Raw genomic sequence first — 23,065 nt, forward strand, 5'->3', positions numbered from 1 at the left:
AAAAAAAAAGGGAAATAAACGGAAATATAAGAAAACATAAGAAATTGTAAGTATAACGAAATAGAAGGAAGTGCAACGAAATAGAAGGAAGCGTAACAAAATAGAGGGAAGTGTAACGAAATAGAGGGAAGCGTAACGAAATAGAGGGAAGATAAAAAAAAAGGACAAGGCCAACGCATCGCACCCCACCCCCAAATTATGCATAGTCATAAGCTCCCCCTTTCCGTTCGCCGTCCGCTAGCCCTTCCCCCCCCAAATTTCTTTTTCTTTAACCCCCCCGTAAAAAATATGACTATGACGGAAAATATTACAAAAATCACCACCATTCAAGAAAGGTTAAAAGATAAGGAAAGTAAATTCTTAAGTGCCAACGAGGAGGAAGAGGAAGCAGACGCAGAAGCAGAGGAGCAAAAAAAAACAATCGATGAAAGTACAATAAAAGAAATTATAGAAGACCTAATTTTGTTAAAAGACGTAGAAATAAATAAAGACATTTTAAAGCAAACCAAGATAGGAGTAACCGTCAATAAATTTACCAAAATAAAAAACGAGGAAATACAAAATGTTGCAAAGGATCTTGTCGATAAGTGGAAAAATATTGCTATAAAGGAAAAACACTCCTCAACCAGTAGTAGAAGTGCCGAAAGTCTGAAGAAAAGAAAATCTGAGCTAGTCGAAACGAGTGACAATCACACATGTTCAGAGGATTACGAATTAAAAAAGGTAAAAGTTAAAAATGATAATGAGCACAAATCAGAGAAGGGAACAATCCAAAGTGATAACCCCAATCTGAGAGAACCGAATAATAAGACGGATGATCTGCTCCTCAAGAGCAAACATCACAATAGTGACAACTTACCAATAAAAGGAAGCATTAAAAATAGCTACCAGTTTAGCGAACTTAAACACATTAACACAGATTTAAAGGCACTCACTGAGTGGAATTATAACGGAAAATTTCACAATGATGTACTTCGAGATAAGGCGAAACAGTTTTTATTTAAAGCTTTCATTACTGGCTCAGATGACAATTTGCTCTACCTTATTGATAGAAAAAAGCTAAACGATATTATATACAATATAGAAAACGAATTACACAAATTTTTTATAGAAAAAAAACAATCCCAGAAGGAGTACAATATGCAATTAAAATCAATAAAATTTAATTTATGTGATAAAAAAAACCCAAGTTTTAACGAAAAAATTTATGCAGAATACATCCCGCCAAGAACTATTGCCACCATGAATTCTCAAGAAATGGCTAGCGATGAAAAAAAAAAGGAACGAAACAAATGCCTGCAAGAAAGCTTACAGGCTTGTCAGTCCGACTGGGATGTTAAAAATATTCTTTTAAAAAAAACTAGGAAGGGCGAATTTCAGTGTTTTAAATGTAAGGGCTATGAAACTGTCTACCACCAGCTGCAAACTAGGAGCAGCGACGAGCCCATGACGACCTTCGTCACGTGCTTGAAATGTAACAACCGTTGGAAATTTTGAGGAAAAGCGTATCCATGTGTACCTTTTGCATATGCATGCTCAGTAACGCACTTCCCCCGAGCAGGCCTCTCTGCAAATTTGGCAGTTTAAATCGAACTAACTTTTGAAAAGTGCACCGTCGTGATGACATATGCATACGTTCAAGTGCTCTCCTTTTTCGCCCCGCGTTACACATGGTTATGCTACCGTTTGGTACATTACCTCGTATGTATCAAAATTGTTTGTGTGCATTTTTATTTTTTTTTTCTCTTCCACCTTTTTTGTATGTATCTGCCCCTTCCCACTTGCATTGTTTACCATATTTCTTTTCCACTTTGTTTTTTTTTTTTTTTATTTTTTTTTTAATATTTTTTTCCCATCTTCGTTTAGAAAAAAAAAAAGCAAAACAGCGTGCGTTATGTGTAAAGGAGCAGGCAATGTGTGCATCCCATCGTATATGCGCGCACACGCTTATGCCTACAAAGGAAGCATTCCTTTACGCTCCTTCCCCCTTTTCCCGACCTTCTCGCGCGTAGATTTCTCAACAACATCGCGATTATTGCACTTCCCCTTTGTTTGTTCCCATATGCGCAGCAACTTTTTTTTAAATTGTCACCATTTTACAACCCAGCCTATAAGCACATGTGCATACGCATCCGCCCACCTGCTCATGTATGTATAAACGCGAGATACCCCATTTTTTCCTTCTTGATTTCTTCCCTGCGTCCCATTTTTTGGGCAATGTTCGCATTCATTCATCTGTGCTGTATCTGTGTGTATTTTTTTTTTTAATTTTGTACAAGCCACGCTAGAAGAAACTTTTTCTTTTTTTTCCTGTAAAACTGGATAAAACGTAACTTACCTTTTTTTTTTCAATCTACTTAAGAGCAAAAACGTATTACAAGCGGTCTCGCAAGTGAACGTAATTACATATATGCATGAAAATATTTGCGCATTCTATGTGATTCCTTATGTGGGAATAGGTAAGCATATTCATCCTCCACAATGAATAAATGCATAGCACAAATGACGCTATCGCTGCCGCTTTTTTTTTGCCCATTAATTAATGAATAACTCACCATTTTGTGAGAACTATCAAATTGGAATTTAACCATTTCGAAAGACTTTGACAAATGCTCACCCCCCATGGGAGAAAAACTCCAAAAAAAGGCAAATATGTTAATGTAAAAGAAAATGTTACTTTTTTTTTTTTGCTTGCGTTATATTTTACAAAAATAAATTGAAGCAGAAAATATAATGCCTTTTTTACCTACCACAATGCAACATTTGGATGTATGTAATTCGTGGGGCAATTGTGAACTTTGGCAAAAGGAATATTAACAGGATATATTAAGCGAGAGAAAAATATACACCTGAACAGGGGGAAAAGATGAGCAGCAGTTCGTTCAGCCCAGCAGATAATGACAGTGATGATGATGGTGGCGAATACAAAAATGAAAGAAGTAAAAAAGGCCACAAAAATGACAAAGTAGAACACGAAAAAGGGTTAAAAAATAAATCGCGCAGGAATAGCACTGACGAAGCAGGAAAACGTAACCGCGGAAGAGACTCTTCCAGTTCCCCCAATTTTAAAAATCAGCATAGTGATAAACATAAACATATGAAAAAATCAGAGGCAAAAAATAATTCCGAAAATAGGAAAAGCTTTAAGGAAAAAAAAATGAAACATGAAGCCCGTAGTAGCAGCTCGTCATACGATAAACATTCTAACAAAAAAAGAAAGAAAGACAAAGAAACACTGCATAAGTTAAAAAGTGACAAAAATGAAGACGCCCTGCAGAGGAACAAAGGAAGAAGAACTCCTTCCCCCCCACGTAAGAAGAAGCATTGCAGTGATAGTGACGAATACGAGGGGGAAAATTCCCCAAGGGGAAGAAGGACTAGACATCGCAATAGCAAACGGAGGAAAGCCATATCTCGTTCGTCTTGCCTTGACGAAAAAAGGGGGGAGAGGTCTCATTTGAGGAGGAGAAGCCGCAGCAGTCGGGGAAGTAGCTACAGTGACACGTCATCCGATGAAAGCGATGCGAGTGATACGTCACAAGGGGAAAGTGACACCAGTGGTACATCCCCCGATGAAAGCTACACGAGTAGTAGCTCCACCGATGAAAGTAGTGTAAGCAGTGGTTCGTCAAAAAAAGAGGAACTCGAGACGGAGGAGGTAGAGGAGACGAAGGCACCAAGGGGAGATGCACCAAATGCCGTAAACGAAAAGGAACAATTCGACGCGCACATTTACGACAGCAAGGAAATGATAAGGTTAACCATCAACATTCTCCAGAACTACAATTTTTTAAACAATTTAAAAATATTATATCAAAAGTTAGACAAGAAAAAAAAAATTTCACTTGAAAGTATGAAAGATTTAAAATTAAAAAAAATTAAGGCATTTATTTAGAGCATGGAAATTAGAAAAGGAGGGAGAGTTCTACAGAAAGCCTTTTAATTTTAAAGAAAATATATATGACATTTTTAACAGCTTAATGTATTACTTTTTGTCTAGACTGGATATAAATAAGCTGAGGCGTAACATTAACAAACGGAAAGCTAGTTCGTTGAAGAAGGACGATCCAAAGGAACATGATGACCAAGCTGAAGGAGAAAACAGTTTACGTGATGATTACGATATTGATAACATCAATTACTATGATAGTAATTTTATTGTGAATTTCCAAGAGGAGGAGAACTACGCCCATGTGATGCAAAACACTAAGGAACAAATGAAAAGTTTGAGAGAGTTACATGAAGAAGGGTGCTTTGCAAATACAAAGGAACAATATAAAGAATTTTTACAAAAACATAAAAAAATTGACTTATGGGGAAAAAATGAGCAAGAGCAAAAGTTTCTGTTGAACTCGAAAAATTCAGTTAACGAGAGGAGAACCTTTGATAGGGAAACTGATTTGGCCATAAACAGGTTTGTAAAAAAGGACGATTATAGGAAATTGATTAAGCGTACAAAGCAGCACGTGGATGACAAGTTTCACAAAACGAGCGATCGCGTTTAGCCTGTTGTTCGCCTTTCCTCCCTTCCCCCCCTTCCCCCTGTATGTTTGCTACACCTCGCACCGGACGCCTTTTCGCATGTACGTAACACAAATGTTGCATATGCAAGATTAACTGAAGAGTTAACGGAAGTAAAGGAAGGAGCGCCCCGCGTGGCAGCACATTTGATGAAGCTATTTCATCAGTGTAAGCAACATGGTCGGTAATTACAACGGACAATTTTTTCGCGCACTCGTACACACGCATGTGTGCGCGTTTTTTATTTTATTTTTTTGTTTAGCGAATTCAGAACAGGAAAATCATGCACATTGCAGTTTTGTTTTCAAATTTGTTGATAATTAATTATCATTTTTGTGTTTCGTGTTTTTAATTTTTTTTTTTTGTGCAAAATTACGCCACTAATGAGCTACATTTTTACCAACTTGTACGCACGCATGCTTGGCGTGCCCTTCAATCCGTAAAACCCACATTTGAGGTGCGCCTTGCGCCATTTTTCTTTAGATCGGTTCATGGAATGTAGAAATTGTAAATCGCACATAGGCAAATGAGACAGCCTTTTTAGGATGTCCTCACCATTTGTGCAAGTAACATAAACCCCGTGATGGCATTATTACAGCTGTGAATTCGTTTAAGTAAACATTACTCCCAAAAGGGTACCACAATTTTCACCGGTAATTTTTTGCAATTAAATTTTAACAATTTTATTTTAATTCCTCTTTCCCCCGTTCTTCCTGTATTTTATATATTCCTCATGGTCTGATTCATTCCATTGATATGCATTTCTTTGTCATAAAAAAGGGGAGAAAAAGTTAAACTCATTTTTGCCACATAAAAGGGACCATCAAATGATTACTACTATTGACATAAGAGAGCATAATTTTTCAGTTTTATATGAGATTGCTCGGGTTATGTACAAATTTGGCGATCCTACTTAATTATTTTTTACCTTTTTGCGCTTTGAAAAATATCTTTCATATTGTTTTTAATTATAACGAGAAGAGTCAAAATGGAATAAGGAAAAAACGCTTTAATTTTTTTTTTTATCACCAAAAAATTAATAAAATGTTGTAAAATAAAAAAAAAAGGTGAATTTTTTTTAAAATTTGTGAGCTTTAAACGAGTTATAAAAAAGTTAGCCAACAAATTTGAAGCGATAATTTTTTTTTTTTTTTTTTTGGGGTGATTAAACATACCATGAGCTGTTTAGGCGCCTTTGCTGAACGATTACATATGAAGAAGAACATTTTTTCTGCTTTGAGTACCTCTCTATATCGATCGAAAGCGAGAATCTATATTTTGGGGGAGGCTTCAATTTATATTATGACTGTTGAGAAAGCATTAATTATTGAATCCGAGATAGTATAGTGGCAAGTATTTCCGCCTGTCACGCGGAAGACCCGGGTTCAATTCCCGGTCTCGGAGTTCTACTTTTTTTTGCATTTTTTTTATTACCTTTTTTTTGTTACCTTTTTTTGCTACTTTTTTTGTTACCTCTTTTTGTTACCTTTTTTTGCTACTTTTTTTTGTTACCTCTTTTTGTTACTTTTTTTTGCTACCTTTTTTTGTTACCTTTTTTTGTTACCTCTTTTGTTACCTTTTCTTACTGCTTTTTAAAGCGTCTCACTTTGACTATACCTAAACTGACATAAGTTAAAAACCAAATTGGGACCTTGTTCAGTTAATCAATTAACAGTATAGTTAGTTCCTAAATTACAGTTTTTGTGAAAGCTTTTTATTATTTTAGCTCTTAAAATATTCTATAACGTACCTAATCTACAAAAAGGGATTAATATATGGGGAGTTGGCTGCTCCAATCCTCAACCGCTTCGATGTCATGGAGTCGCATACCATCATACAAACGTTCGTTTACTCATGTTTTTTATTAAGCCATCTTGTACAACGCAACATTTTCATCGTTGGCAAATAGAAAGCACTCGTTAATTAAGCAGTCTTCAAAATGCTGCAACTGTAATTTTTGGTTTACTGTACACCCCGTGGACACTGCCATGATTTGTTTCACCCCAATCATAAATACGAAAAAATCGTTTTCGAAGTTTTTTCAAAAAAAGAAGAGCCTACGTGTTATATGTACATAATATGTTGTGTATACATTTTTCCTGTTCGCAATTATTAGTGTCAGTTCGAAAGACATGAAAAGAAACAAAGCCTTTGCATATCCCAAGGGGGAACTTGCTCTGTGCTGAGAAAAATATGGCAATATTCATCATATGACCTCCAAAAGGGCTACCATTTTTAAAATGGCCAAAAAATTACGTTAACATTTTTAGTCACCTTTCAACTGATGTGATGGCAATCTTTGTGGTGATGAAACGAACTCTCCGAAAATACATATTCCTTTTACGCGCCCCCTAGCTGTACGTGTAAAACTGTTTGCGCCAAAAAAAATGAGAAATTTGGCGAATGCCTTAAAAATATGAAAATTAAATCAAACAGTGTTTCGTGAGAATGTAATTATGTAAAATGCCTTTTCAAAAGATGGAAAAAAAATAAATGTGAAATTTTTTAATTTTTTTTTTTTTTTTCTTTATAAATATATATATAGCCTATTTGATCGCATATTTTTCTATTGACAGAATGGCCGAGTGGTCTAAGGCGCAACGTTAAGGCCGTTGTCCGAAAGGGCGTGGGTTCGAACCCCACTTCTGTCAGCTTTTTCTATTCGCCAGTGGTGAAAATTATAGGAGTGAATATAAAAAAAATAAATAAGCCTTTTTATATAAAAAATATATGGCGTAGAAAAAAGTATACCATGTACTTTTTCTCACTATAATTTTTTTTTTTTTTTAGCCATGCGTAGTGGAAATTCTTTGCGAACAAAATGCAATATTATGATTTCCTTGCCCCTATAAAGAAACGATTGTCAAAATTTCCGTTCCCATTTTATTATGCTGCTGTGACGTGACTGTGTTTGCATAGCGCGACACGCAGAAGCCGTATAAAGAAAAGGAATACTAATTATAAAAAATATGCCTGAGAGGGCAGAAAAATCTTAAAGGAGGCATGGGGATACCAGATCACACTGTTCCTATGCAGAGGCAAATTGCTCGGGGAGCTGCTTTATTCATATGCGTCTAAAACACCTGTACCTTACAAGAGAATGGGTGTATGTAAGCCCGCGCCGCTCGCTCTTCCTTTGGCTAGGGTAAACTAAGCAAAGGTATGCATGCAAAAAGAACTAAACAGATTTCTCTGCAAGCGCGTGTTACATAAATGATGTTTGCGCCACACGTTGAGGAAGCTGCGAGGAAACTGCGAAGAAACTGCGAAGAAGCTGCGAAAAATGCCAATTCTCACCTGCGTTTTTCTTAAAAGTGACACCAATTTGGGATCCATAAAAAATAGTTTTCACCTTCCATCAAATTATTTTTTCCCGCTGAGGATATTTCCGTTACATTTTGTTCAACAGTTGCTGCTCATCAAAAATGGGGGTAGGGGTAATCACATTCGTTAAATTTTAACTAGGTCTTAATGGCCATGCTTTTTTGTTCCCCATATAAAGGCCGACATTTTTGTGTATGTCACATGTGGCAGTGTTATAAATTCAAGCACAACAATTACTAACCACATAGTGGAAAATGCAAATTTGTTTCTTCCCTATTTTTGTTTCTCTCAAATTGTAATTAAAAAAAAGTTAATTTCCAACCAATCGGAAAAAAATTTCAATTTCATTATTTTATTGCTATTTAAAAGATCATTTTTTTGAAGGAAAAAAAATTCGACAACGGCAGGAATCGAACCTGCGCGGGCAGAACCCATTGGATTAGCAGTCCAACCCCTTAACCACTCGGGCACGTTATCATATATTTTTGAGTTGGCAAAACAAACTATACATATAAAATATTCATATAAATACATGAAGCGCACTTACATATATGCACCCTTGCATACATGACCTATTTTTTAAATGCATAACACATTTTGTAACGATTAAATGACACCTTTGTGATGTGCTATTCTTCTCATAAACAAAAAAAATTACGCTTAATTGTATGCTTAAAAAGATATCCCTTAAAGTGCAACAGTTCGATTAAAAATAAAATTTTAAAATAAAAAAAAAAATGGCTGTTAATCGTTCGCCACTATTTTCCCTATTCCAAAATGCAGGAAAAAAAAAATATATTTGTGCGCACATGTACATACATATGCAAACGCATAACTGAATGAATGATGGCCAAATTATGTTTCGGTGGTGAGGAGATGAAGCTACATCCCGAATTGCGCCGAAAAGAAAATGCAGTCTACGAAAGGACACAAGAACGCGCATTTCAGTTTTGTCATTTGCACAAGCTATCATTTTTAGCAACTCCGCAATCAATCCTCCCTTGGTCAGTTGAAAATCCACCAAGTTTGCTAAATTAGGGAGGGCAGTGGGAAGGTAAGGCCTCCCAAGTTATGCCATTATTCCGAGCATCCTTTTTTTATCCTTCCTGTGTCTTTAATGCAGTGATCGTAGGGGTCACACATAAGGGGCACATCCCCATCGCAAATCAAGTCGCAAATCGAATCGCGTTTTACAAACTGGCAGGACAGGAAAACGTTTAACATTCAATGCATGGCGGGTGAGACCTTCATCGAAAAGAACCTAGCATGTAAGTAGGAAAGCATGGTGGCATGTCAGTATGGACATTTCCACCTTCCGTGGAAGAACAAAAAAGGCACGCTTCTTCCTTTGGGCCATGCAGGAGACATGTTAAAAATTCCATGCAATCTTTTTTCCTCCATTTTTCGCAAAAACGGAGATGCTGCCTTTACTTATGAATAGTAGTCCGTTAAGCTAATTTGATCTCTTCTTCCCCTGTTCACCCTGATCATGCGCTTCTGTACGAAGCAGGTGAAGCGTCACGAAAAACACACTTAACTGTTCGCTCAAAATGAGTGTTCATCTATGTGAACGTGAGTAGTTACCTTCTTTCACGCCATCACCATTTGGGTGGTATTCTAAACGTCCAAGGACAAGGACACTCTCTATTTTGCCCACAGCTAAAGGCAGCTATATCTACATGAACATTGGGACACATATGGAGGAACAGATGTAAGTTCCTGTGATGGGTGTTCCAAAAAAAACGTTGCTTCGAAATGTGAACAGGATTAACAAGCTTTTATTCGTCTCCATTATAAGCCGACCCGTTTCTTTCAACATCTACTTTTTCATCGCAAGGAAGTGAAGTGAAATGTAGGTGATATATAACGCGTTACATGCTGGGGAAGCGTTTTTCACGAAATATGCAGTTATTTAGTGACATTACTGAAAATAATTACTACCCTGTGCGGCTTCTCATAGCTTCTCACAGCTTCTCGCAGCCCCTCGCCGTTTATACCATTTCCACGTCATTTCTATTGCACTCTTCCCGTTAATGTTTTGCGAAAACACTAAGAAAGGTTACTCTTGGGGTGTAACTCTCCCTCGGATTGGAGTTCTTCAAAAGGGGTGCCCCCATTTAAGAAAATAAAAAAAATAAATAAATATTCCAAATGCTGCTTTATCTTTATGTTTATAATTTTTTCCCTTTTTTTTTTTTTTGTAACAATTTTTGCTTTCTTCATCCCATTTGGGATTTTTTTTTTTTTCTCTCTTATTTGCATACTCCTTTTTTTTTGTCACTGTTTGGGCTTCACGGTGGGTAGATTAGATGAGTATAGAATACACGCAGGTGTTAAGTGTTATCAACCCTTTTTGCAGTAGAGCGAAGAGGATCGAATCATTGCAGCATGAACGAATGCATGTATGGTGAATATTTTAAACTGGCATGATCTAAAGTGGGTACATGTGCATTCGTTGTTCATGTAGAAAAAGTGGATAATGCGTGTAGGAAAGTAGATTCTCGATTCATCACCGCCTGAGTTAAAACCTCTTTGTGCCTCCCCACAAGGGCGTATGCGTACGTGTGTGTAGATACCTGCTGTATCTATGCGCATGGGCAAATTGCTGTTGGGTAGAACTTACCTGAACACACATTGCTCTGGGCGCCCGCGCCAACCAAAGCTTCACGGGGGAGAGCGAAAGGGGAAAGAGCTAAAAAGAAAGGTCGCAAAGAAGTTAGAAGCAAGAAGTTAGAAGCGAGAAGCAGAGAGGAGAAGCTTAGAGGAGAAGACACAAACTGACCACCGCGCAAACACGCAAACCGAACATGTCACTGATACGCCCGAAGGAAGCACAAAGCGAAAGCGAAAGCTTCATGAAGGAGTGGCAAATAGAAAAGTCAGTGGACGCGAACGACTTTGTGGACAATTTCCAAGTTTTCTTTTTCGATTGCGATGGAGTTCTATGGAGAGGAAATGAAGTCATACAAGGAGCAGTGGAAGTTATAAACAAATTAATAAAAGCAAATAAGCAAATTTATTTTATAACAAATAATTCTATAAAATCGAGGGTTACGCTATTAGAAAAATTTCACAAGTTAGGTTTCGGACTTATTAAAAAAGAAAATATTATTTGTACTTCCTATGCAATTGCTAAATATTTTATGGAGAAGGAAGAATACAGGAGTGGGAAAAAAAAAATTTATGTTATTGGAGAAAAAGGAATTTGTGAGGAACTCGACTGTTGCAATCTTCTTTGGTTGGGTAGCTACAACGATAATGAAAAGAAAGTCGTAATAACGGATGATCTAGAATTAAGTGTAGATAAAAATATTGGAGCTGTTGTAGTTGCCATCGACTTTAACATTAATTATTACAAAATCCAGTATGCACATCTTTGCATCAATGAATTGGACGCTGAATTTATTGTTTCCAATAAAGACGCAACTGCGAACTTTACTTGCAAACAAAAATGGGCTGGAACAGGTTCTGTCGTTGCTAGTATTGAAGCTGTTTCGCTGAAGAAGCCAATCGTTCTTGGCAAGCCAAATTTATTCATGATCGAAAATGTCCTTAAAGACCTAAATATTGACCCATCCAAAGTTGTCATGGTAGGAGATAGACTCGACACGGACATAAGCTTTGCCAAAAATTGTAACATCAAGTCCGTTCTCGTTTCCTCAGGTGTTACCGATGCGAATATTTATCTAAACCATAACCATTTAAATATTCAACCAGACTATTTTATGAAATCGATCGCTGATTTTTTATAAGCATATATTACGTAACCATTCCTCGCGGAATGTGCGTGTTCTACCTAGCATATGTGCACTCTCGGTCTAATTGTTGTGCCATTCTATGGCCCCCTTTTTGTTACAATAAAAATTGCCCCCAATTTTTTTTTTTTTTGGCAAATGTTAAGTGGTGGATAGGTACACAAATAGGCGCACAGATGCGCAGTGTTGCTGGTGAGTTACTCCCTATGCATATTTATGCACCTTCGATAGGTGGCCGACCCTTAGGTACCTCGCCCAGTTTGCATGAACGGAATGGGAGAAGACTTGTGATCGCTTCCTCCACCGTTTCGCGCATTGACAAAGGAAGAGCACAACAAAATTGTGATTACTTCTCGGGTGTGGCGGTTCTCCCTGTCTTTCTCGCTGTCGTTCTCCCTTTCATTTTCGCTACCTTTTTCGCTATCTTTTTCGCTATATTTCTCCCTATCATTCTCCCTTTTTTTCTCCCCATCCTTCTCCCTTCTTTTCTCCCTTTTATTTCGCGGTCACTCCCCCCCCTTCCAAGCATCCATTCAAATCCTTGAAGGTTGCACCCCCCCTCCGCTGCTAAGCAATTTATTTAAGGCATCATTTAGTTCTTCGAACTTCTTTGTTAGCCTTTGATTTTCCTGTCGGAGAAATGAATTCTCCCTTTTCAGGTCTTCCAACGGCACGTCTGCGGGAAGTGGGGTTGACGTGGAATGTTTGCAGTGTGCGATGAGCGCCGCGCATCAGTCAATTGGTGCTTCCTCCACAGCTGCCATCGCTGGATGGTGCCTATTTAAGTGAATGGAAAAGAGTAAGGAGTTCATGGCTAAGTAGGCAGCTGAGCAGCTATTCAGGTTGATGACCATACCCGCGTCCACGTCCTGCAAATGGTCGGATATAAATTTTATCGCATCTTTTGGCTTTTCCCTCTCTTCGAACAGTTCCAGTAGGGCGCGGCTTATGTGATCTATTACGCCATGCTCCTCCAAGTAGGTGATAAATTCTTTTTCGCGCGCACTCATTTTTGCACTGCTTTGAGATTTTGATCGGTTGGAATGCCCCTTTCTTATTTGCAAAATTGCAATAGGGTTAGAAAAAAAATTAAAAAAGTGCAGTTATACCTTTTCGATTAACCGAATTTCCAAGAATTAAAAATTTCGACACCTCTTTTTTGTATAGCTACTAGAAAATGCGCTTATTTTGTAGACAGGGGTAAATAATTACAGGCAAACTTTAAAAAGTTAACAATTGAAAGGCAAACAAAAAAAAAAAAAAAAAAAAAACATTTTAGACAAGTTTTTTTTTTTCTTTCAAAGGGTATGAAATAGTAGAATGTACATATGGCACAAAATGGGGCAAAAAATGGGCAAAAATGGGACCAAAAATGGAACAAAATGGGAACAAAATGGCAAAGGAAATATTTTAAGCGTGCGTCGACGATTACTTAGCAGCTGCGAATAAATTTTTTCGCTTTTTAAGAATTTCCCGCAGTTTGCATACATTACGGTGATTACTTTTTGCTGAGTGGGGAGGAGAAAAGAAAAATGCAAAATGTACAGTCACAGTTATGCCTATTTATCCACAGCAGTAGTCATACCTTTAGTCACTGGTATGCTTTTCTCGTCATAGCCTTCATTTTATGGAAACTGTGGCGATGTCTCGCTAAACATTTCTTCGTTTTTTTCCCGAGTACTATAAAAGAAAAAGCATAGGGATCTCTCTTGTGGGGAGAAGTATTATGGGCACTTCATCTACGTCATAGGAAATGCAAAGCGAGGGGGCTTCAAACGGTTTGCGGTGTTAAGAATGCTTGATTGGCATCTCCGTTTTGATATTTTCCGGCCTTTGGATTGTCTTACTTGAGCAATTTGGAAAAATTTTCGTACACTTCTGCGCGTTTGACTTTTTGGGCCAACTTCTGCGCGTCTGACTTTTTGGGCCAACTTCTGCGCGTTTGACTTTTTGGTCTTACTTCCCCTCCGCGCCCCCCTCAACCGGCTGCCAACAAGAGCCTAAAAGCTCATCCTTCTGTTGATCCTCCTTGGCCTTCTTGTCCTGGTTCGGTCGGTTAAAAGTTTTAATCCTGGAGGACCTTCTCCGCACAACGTTTGACAAAATGGTGAGAATTCTGTTCATATTTTTCTCCGTCATTCTGATCGTCTTTTTGTTCATATAGAACGAAGCTGTGACATTGCCAATCGCTAAATTGTTTAACTTTAGCGATTTAATAATCAAATTAAAATTTTGTTCTGTTGTATTTCCTTTAAGGAAATGAAAGGTCACCAAGATCCACTCCTCAATTGGGTATTCTCTGATTATGTTAACATTGATCGTTTCGAGTAGCAAAAAGGCTTCCACAAAATCGATGGTTTTAATTTTGTAAATATTTATTAATTTTAAAATATATTTTAATAAATCATCAAAATTTTCCTTGTCTTTTTTTTTTTGTATATGTTCAATTATGAAATTTACAAATCCTGATGCACATCTGTACTCATCAATCTCTTGATATTTTTCATTCGTCCTTTTTAGATTTTCTTTTTCTTTTAATACGCTTTTATCTCTGAATATTTTTAATTCCATCGTCTTCGTTTTGGACATTTTTTTTTTTTTCTCCATTACTTCGTTATCGCCATTCACACTGTTTTGCTTTTTTTTACTACTTTTACTTTGCAGCTCATCCTGATCATTTTGGGTATCTACATGCATATCACTGTCAATTCCTTTTTTTTTTTATATTTTTCGCTCTTCATTCTGGCGCTTCTCCTTACCGTTTGGCTCCCACTGCGGAGGTCTTTTTCCTCCTTAATAAGTACCTTGCTGTCACTTTTTTCGCGTTTCACGCGTATGTTTTTATTTTCAATTCGATCTCTACGTGTCGAGGTGTCTTTCTCCGCGAGTTTTTCCTCTTGGTCAGTTTGGTCGGCTTGGTCAGTTTGGTCGGTTTGGTCGGTTTGGTCGGCTTGGTCAGTTTGGTCGGTTTGGTCGGTCTGTTCGTTCTTCTCGTGTTTGTTCCCTGGTGCAGCGGACCTCTTACTGTTCTTTCTTTCCCCCTCCGCGAGACCCACATCGTTATCTCTTCGATTTTTTCCTTTTTTATTGCCAACCACCTTTGTGCGACAGGAGTTATAACGCATTTTATCGTTTGAATCCCTTTTTTTGCTCTTCCTGGTTGGGCTCACATCCCCATGCGAATGCATCCCCTCATTGGTGTATTTATCTGTCATGTGATTAATTTCTCTCTCTGATTTATCTGACCTGCTATAATTATATTCCTTCTTCGAGTTTTGCAAATAGGCATGTATTATTTGGTTAATATCTTGGCTGCTCTTGTACTCACTTGGTTCCTTTTGTCTTAACTTCCGTTCGTGCTCTTTTGTTAATAATGGTGTGTTAGACTGGTTATCCGTTTCTTCTTTGGAGTTGATTCCTCTTTTTTTGGTACCCTTCGTTCTGCGTTTTCTGCTACTCGCTACTTCATCGTTGCTGACTGGGACAGGGAACGTCTTTTCTCCCCTTTTGTTGGGGCATCCCTTTTCTTCGTCATTGGCGCATCGTTCACCCAGGTTTATGCTGCCGCTGAGGAGGCTGCTTACATTTCTGCTTCGAACGCTGCTTTCATTTCCGCTTCTAACGCTGCTTGCATTTCCGCTTCTAACTCTGCTTGCATTTCCCCTTCGAACGCTTCTGACATTTCCGCTTCGAACGCTTCTGACATTTCCGCTTCGAACGCTTCTTGCATTTCCCCTTCGAACGCTTCTTGCATTTCCCCTGCGAACGCTGCTTGCATTGCCACTTCGAACGCTGCTTGCATTTCCGCTTCGAACTCCACTTCGAACTCCGCTTGCATTGCCACTTCTGCTGCCCCCTCTGTAACTGCTCTCCACCCCATCGTAATCAGCGTTGTCATCTGTTAAGGGGTAAATATCATCGCTCAGTTCACTCTTGGTTACCATTTTCGCACCTCTCCCCTGTTCAAGCCGTTTGATCATATGGAATGGACGCGCATTGTACGAAAGGTGCTCTGAAAAACTGTCATTAATGTCACGCACCTCACTGTTCTTCTCAAACTTATTTGAGTGGAAAAAGGATTCATTTTTGCCACTTAACTTTTCTGTGCAGTGTGGGCACCAACTATTGCTATTGCAGTTAGGTAAGCAGACATGCTCCTCTGACAAGCTCTTTTTTAAGTATACATTATTTTCTTTATTATCTCTCTGTCTCTGTTTTGCACAATTTCGAAGAGAAGGGCAGTTATTATTTTTGCACACGTGTGTTCCTTCTTTACATGGTAGACATTCTGTGATGCCCATGTGATAGTCACTTGGGAGTTGGCAGTAATGTTTTTTTTATTTTCCATTTTTTCTTCATCTAAAGGGGAACAATATGCGCAATTGTTAACATCGCTTTGCGTTTTGTTAGTGTGGATGCAACTGTTTCTGGGTACCTTGGTGGTCATTTCAACTGCGTCGATCATGCTCCGGGCGTTTCTTCCAACTACATCATGGGCGTTTCTTCCAACTACATCATGGGCGTTTCTTCCAACTACATCATGGGCGTTCCTTCCAACTACATCATGGGCGTTTCTTCCAACTACATCTTGGGCGTTTCTCTTGGTGCTGCTCTCCTTGCTCTTCCCCCTGGTGTAATACCTGCCTTCGCTTGTGCGGTCCTCCCCACCGTTGTTGTGATTGCTGCTGCGGTTCCCACGGATGTCATTACTGTTATCATTGTTACCACTTTGGTTGTTCCTATTCCCTTGTGACATTTCTCCCTCCCGATCTGTCCTTCTCCCTTTTGATGCAAAATCTTGCGCACTTGTGAAGCGACCCAAACGAGGGGAACTTCCTTTTGTAGGAGTCTCCTCACCTTCTCCTCTATTAACATTATCGCCTTGGTTATAAGCTAATCCATATGAGGCTGCACTTTTCGTCCTCTCTCCATTTATCAAATTTGTGGACATACGATTTGACAATTGAAGGTCCCGGGGGTAGAACTCCTTCTTCTCTTCATGGTAATGGCCGACATTGTGAATCCTAACAGTAGCTTCTCCAGCATTGTTGCTAACAGAGTGCATGCCGCAAGTCGCCTTGTCGTTATCGTATGACAGGGTACCTGCTTCTTCTACTCTCCCATTTTCAATAATATTTCTAATTTCCTTCCCATTATTGAAGTGTGACATATCATGTAATGGCTTCCTCTTCCTATAAAGAGTATCATACATAGAAAAATCCTTGTACTTATACGTGTTGTGTTCTGATGAACCTGGCTGTGTTTGCTCCTTGTGGATCACTGGGACTACATGGCTGTTCCTTTCTACACTTGGATGTTCCCTACTATTGAGCACATTCTTATCCAAAGTGTGCAACACATTTTTTTTATATTTTACAAATACCCTATTCGAGCTTCCTTCTTCATACGGACAGTTCATAAATTTCGAGGGAGTATAATTGTGCACATGTTCTGGGTGTCTGCATTTCTTTTTGTCTTCTTCTCCTTCAAGAATTTTACACCCGTTCATTGTGCGGTGTGTAAAATGGTTGTGCCCTTCTGGGCAGTTTCTACGCCTGGCTTCGTTCCCTTCTGCGCAATTTTTACCCCTGGCTGCGTTCCCTTCTGCGCAATTTTTACTCCTTCCTGTGTGCCCTTCTGCGCAATTTCTACGCCTGGCTTCGTTCCCTTCTGCGCAATTTCTATGCATGCTCTTCTGCGCACTTCTGCTGGCGCCACCCTGCCCCGGATAGCTCCGAATCAACGTCTCCGACTTGACTCTGAAAACCTCTTCGTTGGGGTAGTACACCATTTGTCTGTCCAAAACAGTCCTGCTATAGGCATGATGGTCTTCCCTTTCTACGGCCACCTGAACGGCGTCCTTCTGTGTAAGGCCACATATGCCCCTATTTTTTGCTTCAACCCTGTTTACAGTAATACTCATATTGTTGTTCCTACTGAGTAGGTTTTTTTCCCCGGGTTGGATTATCTTCACAATTCTGTTGTTATCCTCTCTCCCATAATCATTAGACGATATGTGCGAATCTACACTGTGTGGATTAAAGTTGTTCCTACACTCGTTGGACATTGGCAGCCCCTCATTTTGTTCTTCGCCACTTCTTAGTTGGCATCTGTTTGGGGGTACAACCATTTTGATCATATTGTCCGAGTTACTCTCGAATATCTCTTTACGTTCATTGTTCCAATTGGGGCGCATGTCACTTCCTGCTGTTCCCGCATTATGTGCATTTTCACACTCTCCATTTTTTTCGGTTATACGGCCATCGTACGGTGCAGAATTATGCCTGGGGATTATACCTACCAACGGGGGATCCTTATATTCGTTTACATTTCCCATGTTTAGGGGTATTCCTTCACAGTTGCTTCTACTTGATCTTGCTTCCTCACCACTGCATTTATCCATTTCACCGTTTTTCTGATTAGATACACCCGATTCGATATTGCTGTCTGTTCTGTGGCAATAATTCTCTTGGATCGACTTTTGCTGTGGGACGGTGCCATCCCTATCGCATTTTCCACTCCCGTTTCGCTTGAAATAATTGTCTGTGTGGCTCGTTCCGCTTCCGTTACCAGATTTGAGCTGATTCCTCTCTGATTTTGTATTGATTGCCCCATCTGTGCCCTTTTCTAGATGAGTCGCCCCATTTTCATTGGCACTTTTACTTCCCGCTTCTTTCTCGACCTTGCTTTTTTTGAAGGCCGTGGTTGCACTCTCAGTGTAGGTATCCCCGTTTACCTTCGATATAGTTCTTTTATTCCGATTTCGTTCATTTTTAGTGTTGCAACAGTAAGCATATATTAAGCAACACAGTCCACAGGTCAGTGATGCCAATATGCCCTGCACTGTGAACAAGAACACGGTCGTGTTGTTGTGAGACATTTGTAACGAGGGGTTAAGGGGAGTGACGAGGGGAGGGAGGGAGACGATGATGGCAACCTGATGGGCCCACAAGTTCACAAGCTGCTAAATGGCGAAGCGGATTATTTGATAAACAAAACAGTTGGCAGAGTGCCCAAGACAAAAAATTAACTAGTACCAAAACACAATGCGTACGCTACCACTCTTATAACTGCATACCCCGAAAAAAAAATATAGGCCTCACTTTTTTTTGGAGGCACAACAAAATATTTTAAATAAAAATTTTTGATACAAAAATTATTCAGTATTAAAAAGTTATGCCTTAACACGGAGGGGAACAATCACGCGTCTATAACGAAGCTTATGATTCCAAACAATTCGTAAAATGGGGAAAAAAAAAACATTTCAAATTAAACACTAGAACGAAAAAAATACAACACAAATGTGACGAAAAGGTGACAAAAATGTGACAAATACGTGACAAAAACATGACAAATACGTGACAAAAACATGGCAAATACGTAACAAAAACATTACACAAACGTGACAAAAATGTGACGAACAGGTGACACAAATATAACATAACTGTTGAGAATAATTTTAAAATTTTCCATCATATTTGCGCGTTTTCATTTTGCGCGATTTCCGGTGTTATTTTTTTTTTCCGTGGATCATCACCATTTTGCGCTTAGCAGGGGCGCTAATTTTGCTACAAAAAAAACGTTTTAATTTTTCCCCGTTTCGGATGTAGAAAAGTGCGTAACCCTCACACGTGGGATTTTTTTCACGTGGGGTTTTCTTCACGAGGGATTTTCCAGTTAAATGTCTTGCCCCGCATGTGAGACGCTCCATGGGGCATGTACTTTAATGTGACCCCTTTTGTGGCAATGCAGGAAAATAAGGTAAATCGCTACACGCGTGTTCATATAGGCTGTGAAGCAGGGATGTACATGTACATAATTACATACTCACATGCGCACCTGATTCAGGTTCTGCTTCTCTCCCTCCTCCTTTTAAGAATGTTCAGAGAAGAAGGGAAAAAAAAAGGACAAAAGGGGTGAACACAAAGGAACAGCCACAAAAGAACAGCTACAAAAGAACAGCTACAAAAGAACAGCTACAAAAGAACAGCTACAAAAGAACAATCTTGAGGAGCAACCTTGCGGGAGAGCGTGACGCAACCGCAAGCACATTCGACAATTGGCTGCTCCTGTTCGAGCAAGGTATCCACCATTCGCCACGAGCAGCTTCCCATAATGCTACATGTTTGCAAAATACACAAATGCTATATTGCTATATTTAAAAAGTGACGAGTTGGGAAAAAATGCGGAAAAAAATTTTAAAATCATGAATTATCTACATGTACATTTAATCATTTGCGCTTACGTCAACACTTCCCTTTTGCTGTGTGCACACGGGGAAATATACTTCTCACGTTTGTCCCTTACGTAAAAGAGGTGATGGCCATTCTTGTGGCAAAAGCTTGTGGGTGATCGAGCCATCTTCTTGTTCGTGTTCACGTGCTGATAAAGTAGCTGTTTATCCTGCGAAAAATGGGGGTGCATAGAGATGCGCGCGTGGACATAGGTGTATGCAGCTCCATGTGCGCACCTCTACATATTCTTGCGCGAATGCACACGAATGCACACGCAGGCTAAGGCGACGTGCGCTGCGTTACCATGGGTGATCGATCGCCTCAATCACGTTCAGCCGTTTCGACGGGTTAATCTGCAGGAGGGACTGAATAAAGTTCTTTGCTTCTGAGGATATATTAAACCAGTATCGTTCGTGGAACGTTACCTTTTCCTGTAAAAAATGGAAACGAGTTGACATGCGTGCATGTGGGTTTCGTGTGCTCGACGGTCTATGAGATGAACAGATGATCCAACTTGTACGCAGATGTGTTTTGCAGTTTGACTCGAATGATGTCACGACGTAACTGTTGCGAAGGATTTAATGCTGGCTGAAAGTACCCCTTCCCCACCCTCCATCGATGAGGAACTAATCATGCAATACAACATTTTAAGCAAAAAATGGTAACCCCATTGTATAATCCCCTTTTTTTTTTTTTTGCACCCTACCTCAAACCTAGAACAGGGGTAAAAGGGCCTATAGCCTCCTAAAAGGATGTAGATGATTATGCCTAGTGCCCACATGTCAACTTTGTTGTTAAAGTTGGACTCCTGCGAGGGGGGGAGTGATATGGAAGTGACGCGGTGTGGAAGTGATGCGGTGTGGAAGTGACGCTGTGTGGAGGTGACGCGGTGTGGAGGTGACGCGGTGTGGAGGTGACGCGGTGTGGAAGTGATGCTGTGTGGAGGTGACGCTGTGTGGAGGTGACGCGGTGTGGAGGTAAGCCGCTGTGGGGGCAAGTCGGACGGGCAAATTCATTGTACAGAAATTTAAAAGTTTATGCACGCCCCGTCCGTGGTGCCCCTCTGGCTGGTCTAACTTGGAACAACTCGGGGGCGATGAACCCGTAGCTGCCCCGAATGCCGCGATATGGGTAGAACTCATCAAAGGGACATCTGACGGACAATCCGAAGTCGCCAATTTTCACGATGCTCTTAAAAGTGTTGTCATTCGGATGCTTGGCGATATTTTCATTAATCGAGCTGAGCAATTTCTTAATATTCAATTTTTTTCCCTTGACATTGCCTGACAATTCCAGGTCGGACAACACATCCGATTCAAAAAGGAAAGACTCATCCAAATGGAAGAGAAGCAAATTCTGTGGCTTTATATCGCAATGTATGATTCCCCTAATGTGAAGATAATAAAGAGCAAACAAAATTTGGCTGACAATTATTTTCACCTCTGTTTCGTCTAAGATCTTAAAACCTACATAGGAGTATAAATCTCCGATGGACGAATATTCTAGAAGAACCCAAATGTCGTTTTCATCCTCTGCACTTAATATCATTTGTAAAATGTTACAATGTTTCAATTTTTTGTGTATTCCTATTTCTTCTCTTAGTTCTTCTATGTCTCTGAGTTTGTAATACAATTCTTTGTGCTTTACTTTTAAAACTAACTGCAGGGTTTTATGTTCATTCGTTTCATCTCTAATGTCGTTCCAGTATTCCTTCTCCTTACTTTCCCCTTTCGTATAACCATCCGTGTTGTCATTTTGTCTTTGTCGGATGATAAACTCGAGGGGGAATTCTCCCTCCGCTTCTTCTGCGGGTTCATCGACGTCTTCGACTGCTTCTTTTTTTTCCGCCTCTTCCCCTTCTTTCGCTTCTTCCCCCTCGTCTATACAATGATTGTCGCACTGCCTTAACTGTTCCATCCCACTTGGTTCATCTTTTTCCATATACTCCTGGCGATGCAGTTCCCCTTCCGTAAATCCCCTTTCGCAACAGGGGCAAATGTTGATCGTTCTTTCCGTTTCCAAGCTCCCATTTCCCGTGTCCGTCTCATTTGATTCATCAATTTTTATGTTCCAACTTAGAATATCATTATTTATATACTTAACATAATTTTTCAAAACGAGCGTCTTTCTGCAGTCAATTATCCATTCACACAAACACACGGTGCTGGAAAGTCCCCTCAGTAAGACCTTAATTATTTTAAAGTTCCCCAACTCGCTTATGTTAAATTCCTTTATATGCTCGTACGAGTTTTGTCTGTTCACAGCTATCACGTCGCCGATGTTATTTCCATTTTTTATGTTCGTACTTATATCAGAAATGAATGAGAATGGCGTTTTTTTCAAAGGCATGCTCTGCAAATCGTGTGTGCCAATGGTTATACACAAAAATGGGGAACAGCAGTGTGCAAGAGAAAAAAACTTGGCAAGCTAAACGGGACAATCAAACAAGGCAATCAAACTAACAACAAAGTAGGAGGATCTACCCAAATTGCACAAACTCAGAACGCTCTGCCCCCGGTGAATATGAATTTTCACGCACAAATGGGCCTAATATTTTTATCAAAAATATGTGTGCAGGTATTTCACCTTAGTGTATGTGTGGTAGAAAAAAATATATATACAATAAACGGAGACCGTTTTAGTGCCGAGGAACATATTCTTACATGTTGCGGTCGCGCAAATGTGTTTTGTGCACCTCATTAATCCATTGCTGTGGTACGACTGCTCCACCGTAACTCTGTCTCAAGGGGTTAACCAAAAAAAAAAAAAAGGTACATGATAAAACTGCGCACAATTCTTGGCATAAAATTGTTTACATGTGGTAGGCAAAGCACCCGTCGTATGTCTTATTTACTTAGGAATTGTGTTTTCCTTTTGTAAACTTTTTTCATCAAAAGGGGTTAGCTACGCTTTCCAAGGTGATCACCCCTGCTGTTGCATCGTTTGGAAGTTCCACAAAAACGTGAAAATAGTCAAAAGCGGCGGGTGTGAATGTGCCGGCACACAAGTGCACATATAAGTATATGCAAGTACAATTACGCATAAATTTACATGTACAATTTTCTTACATATACATGTTACATGTGCATGTTCCTATGCATAGGGATGAATGCACAGATCGGTTTGTTTCCGCTAGGGGTGCTCAAAACATGTTTTGTTAGAACTATTTTAAATGTCGTAAAAACAATTGGGAAGGAAAAAAGATTTGGCCACAAAAAAAAAAAAAAAAAA

General features: G+C 39.4%; 5 protein-coding genes and 3 non-coding genes across 8 annotated transcripts; 5 read left to right on the forward strand and 3 right to left on the reverse strand.

Annotated features, from left to right (window-relative positions):
- Positions 1 to 288: 288 nt before the first annotated feature.
- Positions 289 to 1,604, forward strand: PCYB_143190 (transcription elongation factor; the record flags this gene model as incomplete). The annotated part of the gene is made up of 2 exons (XM_004224790.1): positions 289 to 1,463; positions 1,562 to 1,604. The coding sequence occupies 2 exons, from the start codon at positions 289 to 291 to the stop codon at positions 1,602 to 1,604; spliced, it is 1,218 nt and encodes a 405-aa protein (XP_004224838.1).
- A 2,376-nt stretch (positions 1,605 to 3,980) lies between these two features.
- Positions 3,981 to 4,845, forward strand: PCYB_143200 (hypothetical protein; the record flags this gene model as incomplete). Its single annotated transcript, XM_004224791.1, has 2 exons — positions 3,981 to 4,452; positions 4,784 to 4,845. The coding sequence occupies 2 exons, from the start codon at positions 3,981 to 3,983 to the stop codon at positions 4,843 to 4,845; spliced, it is 534 nt and encodes a 177-aa protein (XP_004224839.1).
- A 1,008-nt stretch (positions 4,846 to 5,853) lies between these two features.
- On the forward strand, positions 5,854 to 5,925 carry PCYB_143203. The gene has a single exon. It is a non-coding gene; the product is annotated as a tRNA-Asp (tRNA).
- A 1,167-nt stretch (positions 5,926 to 7,092) lies between these two features.
- Positions 7,093 to 7,172, forward strand: PCYB_143205. Its single transcript has one exon. It is a non-coding gene; the product is annotated as a tRNA-Leu (tRNA).
- A 1,068-nt stretch (positions 7,173 to 8,240) lies between these two features.
- On the reverse strand, positions 8,241 to 8,322 carry PCYB_143207. The gene has a single exon. It is a non-coding gene; the product is annotated as a tRNA-Ser (tRNA).
- Positions 8,323 to 10,827: 2,505 nt separating this feature from the next.
- Positions 10,828 to 11,595, forward strand: PCYB_143210 (phosphoglycolate phosphatase precursor; the record flags this gene model as incomplete). Its single annotated transcript, XM_004224792.1, has 1 exon — positions 10,828 to 11,595. A coding segment is annotated over one exon (765 nt), but the record flags the coding sequence as incomplete, so codon positions are not given.
- A 4,179-nt stretch (positions 11,596 to 15,774) lies between these two features.
- PCYB_143220 (hypothetical protein) lies at positions 15,775 to 18,480 on the reverse strand (the record flags this gene model as incomplete). Its single annotated transcript, XM_004224793.1, has 1 exon — positions 15,775 to 18,480. One exon carries the CDS (start codon positions 18,478 to 18,480, stop codon positions 15,775 to 15,777), a length of 2,706 nt encoding a protein of 901 aa, XP_004224841.1.
- Positions 18,481 to 20,133: 1,653 nt separating this feature from the next.
- Positions 20,134 to 21,588, reverse strand: PCYB_143230 (calcium-dependent protein kinase 3; the record flags this gene model as incomplete). Its single annotated transcript, XM_004224794.1, has 3 exons — positions 20,134 to 20,265; positions 20,541 to 20,642; positions 21,556 to 21,588. 3 exons carry the CDS (start codon positions 21,586 to 21,588, stop codon positions 20,134 to 20,136), a joined length of 267 nt encoding a protein of 88 aa, XP_004224842.1.
- Positions 21,589 to 23,065: the final 1,477 nt, after the last annotated feature.

Source organism: Plasmodium cynomolgi, chromosome 14 (genome assembly GCF_000321355.1).
Source record: "Plasmodium cynomolgi strain B DNA, chromosome 14, whole genome shotgun sequence".
NCBI classification, from domain to species: domain Eukaryota; phylum Apicomplexa; class Aconoidasida; order Haemosporida; family Plasmodiidae; genus Plasmodium; species Plasmodium cynomolgi.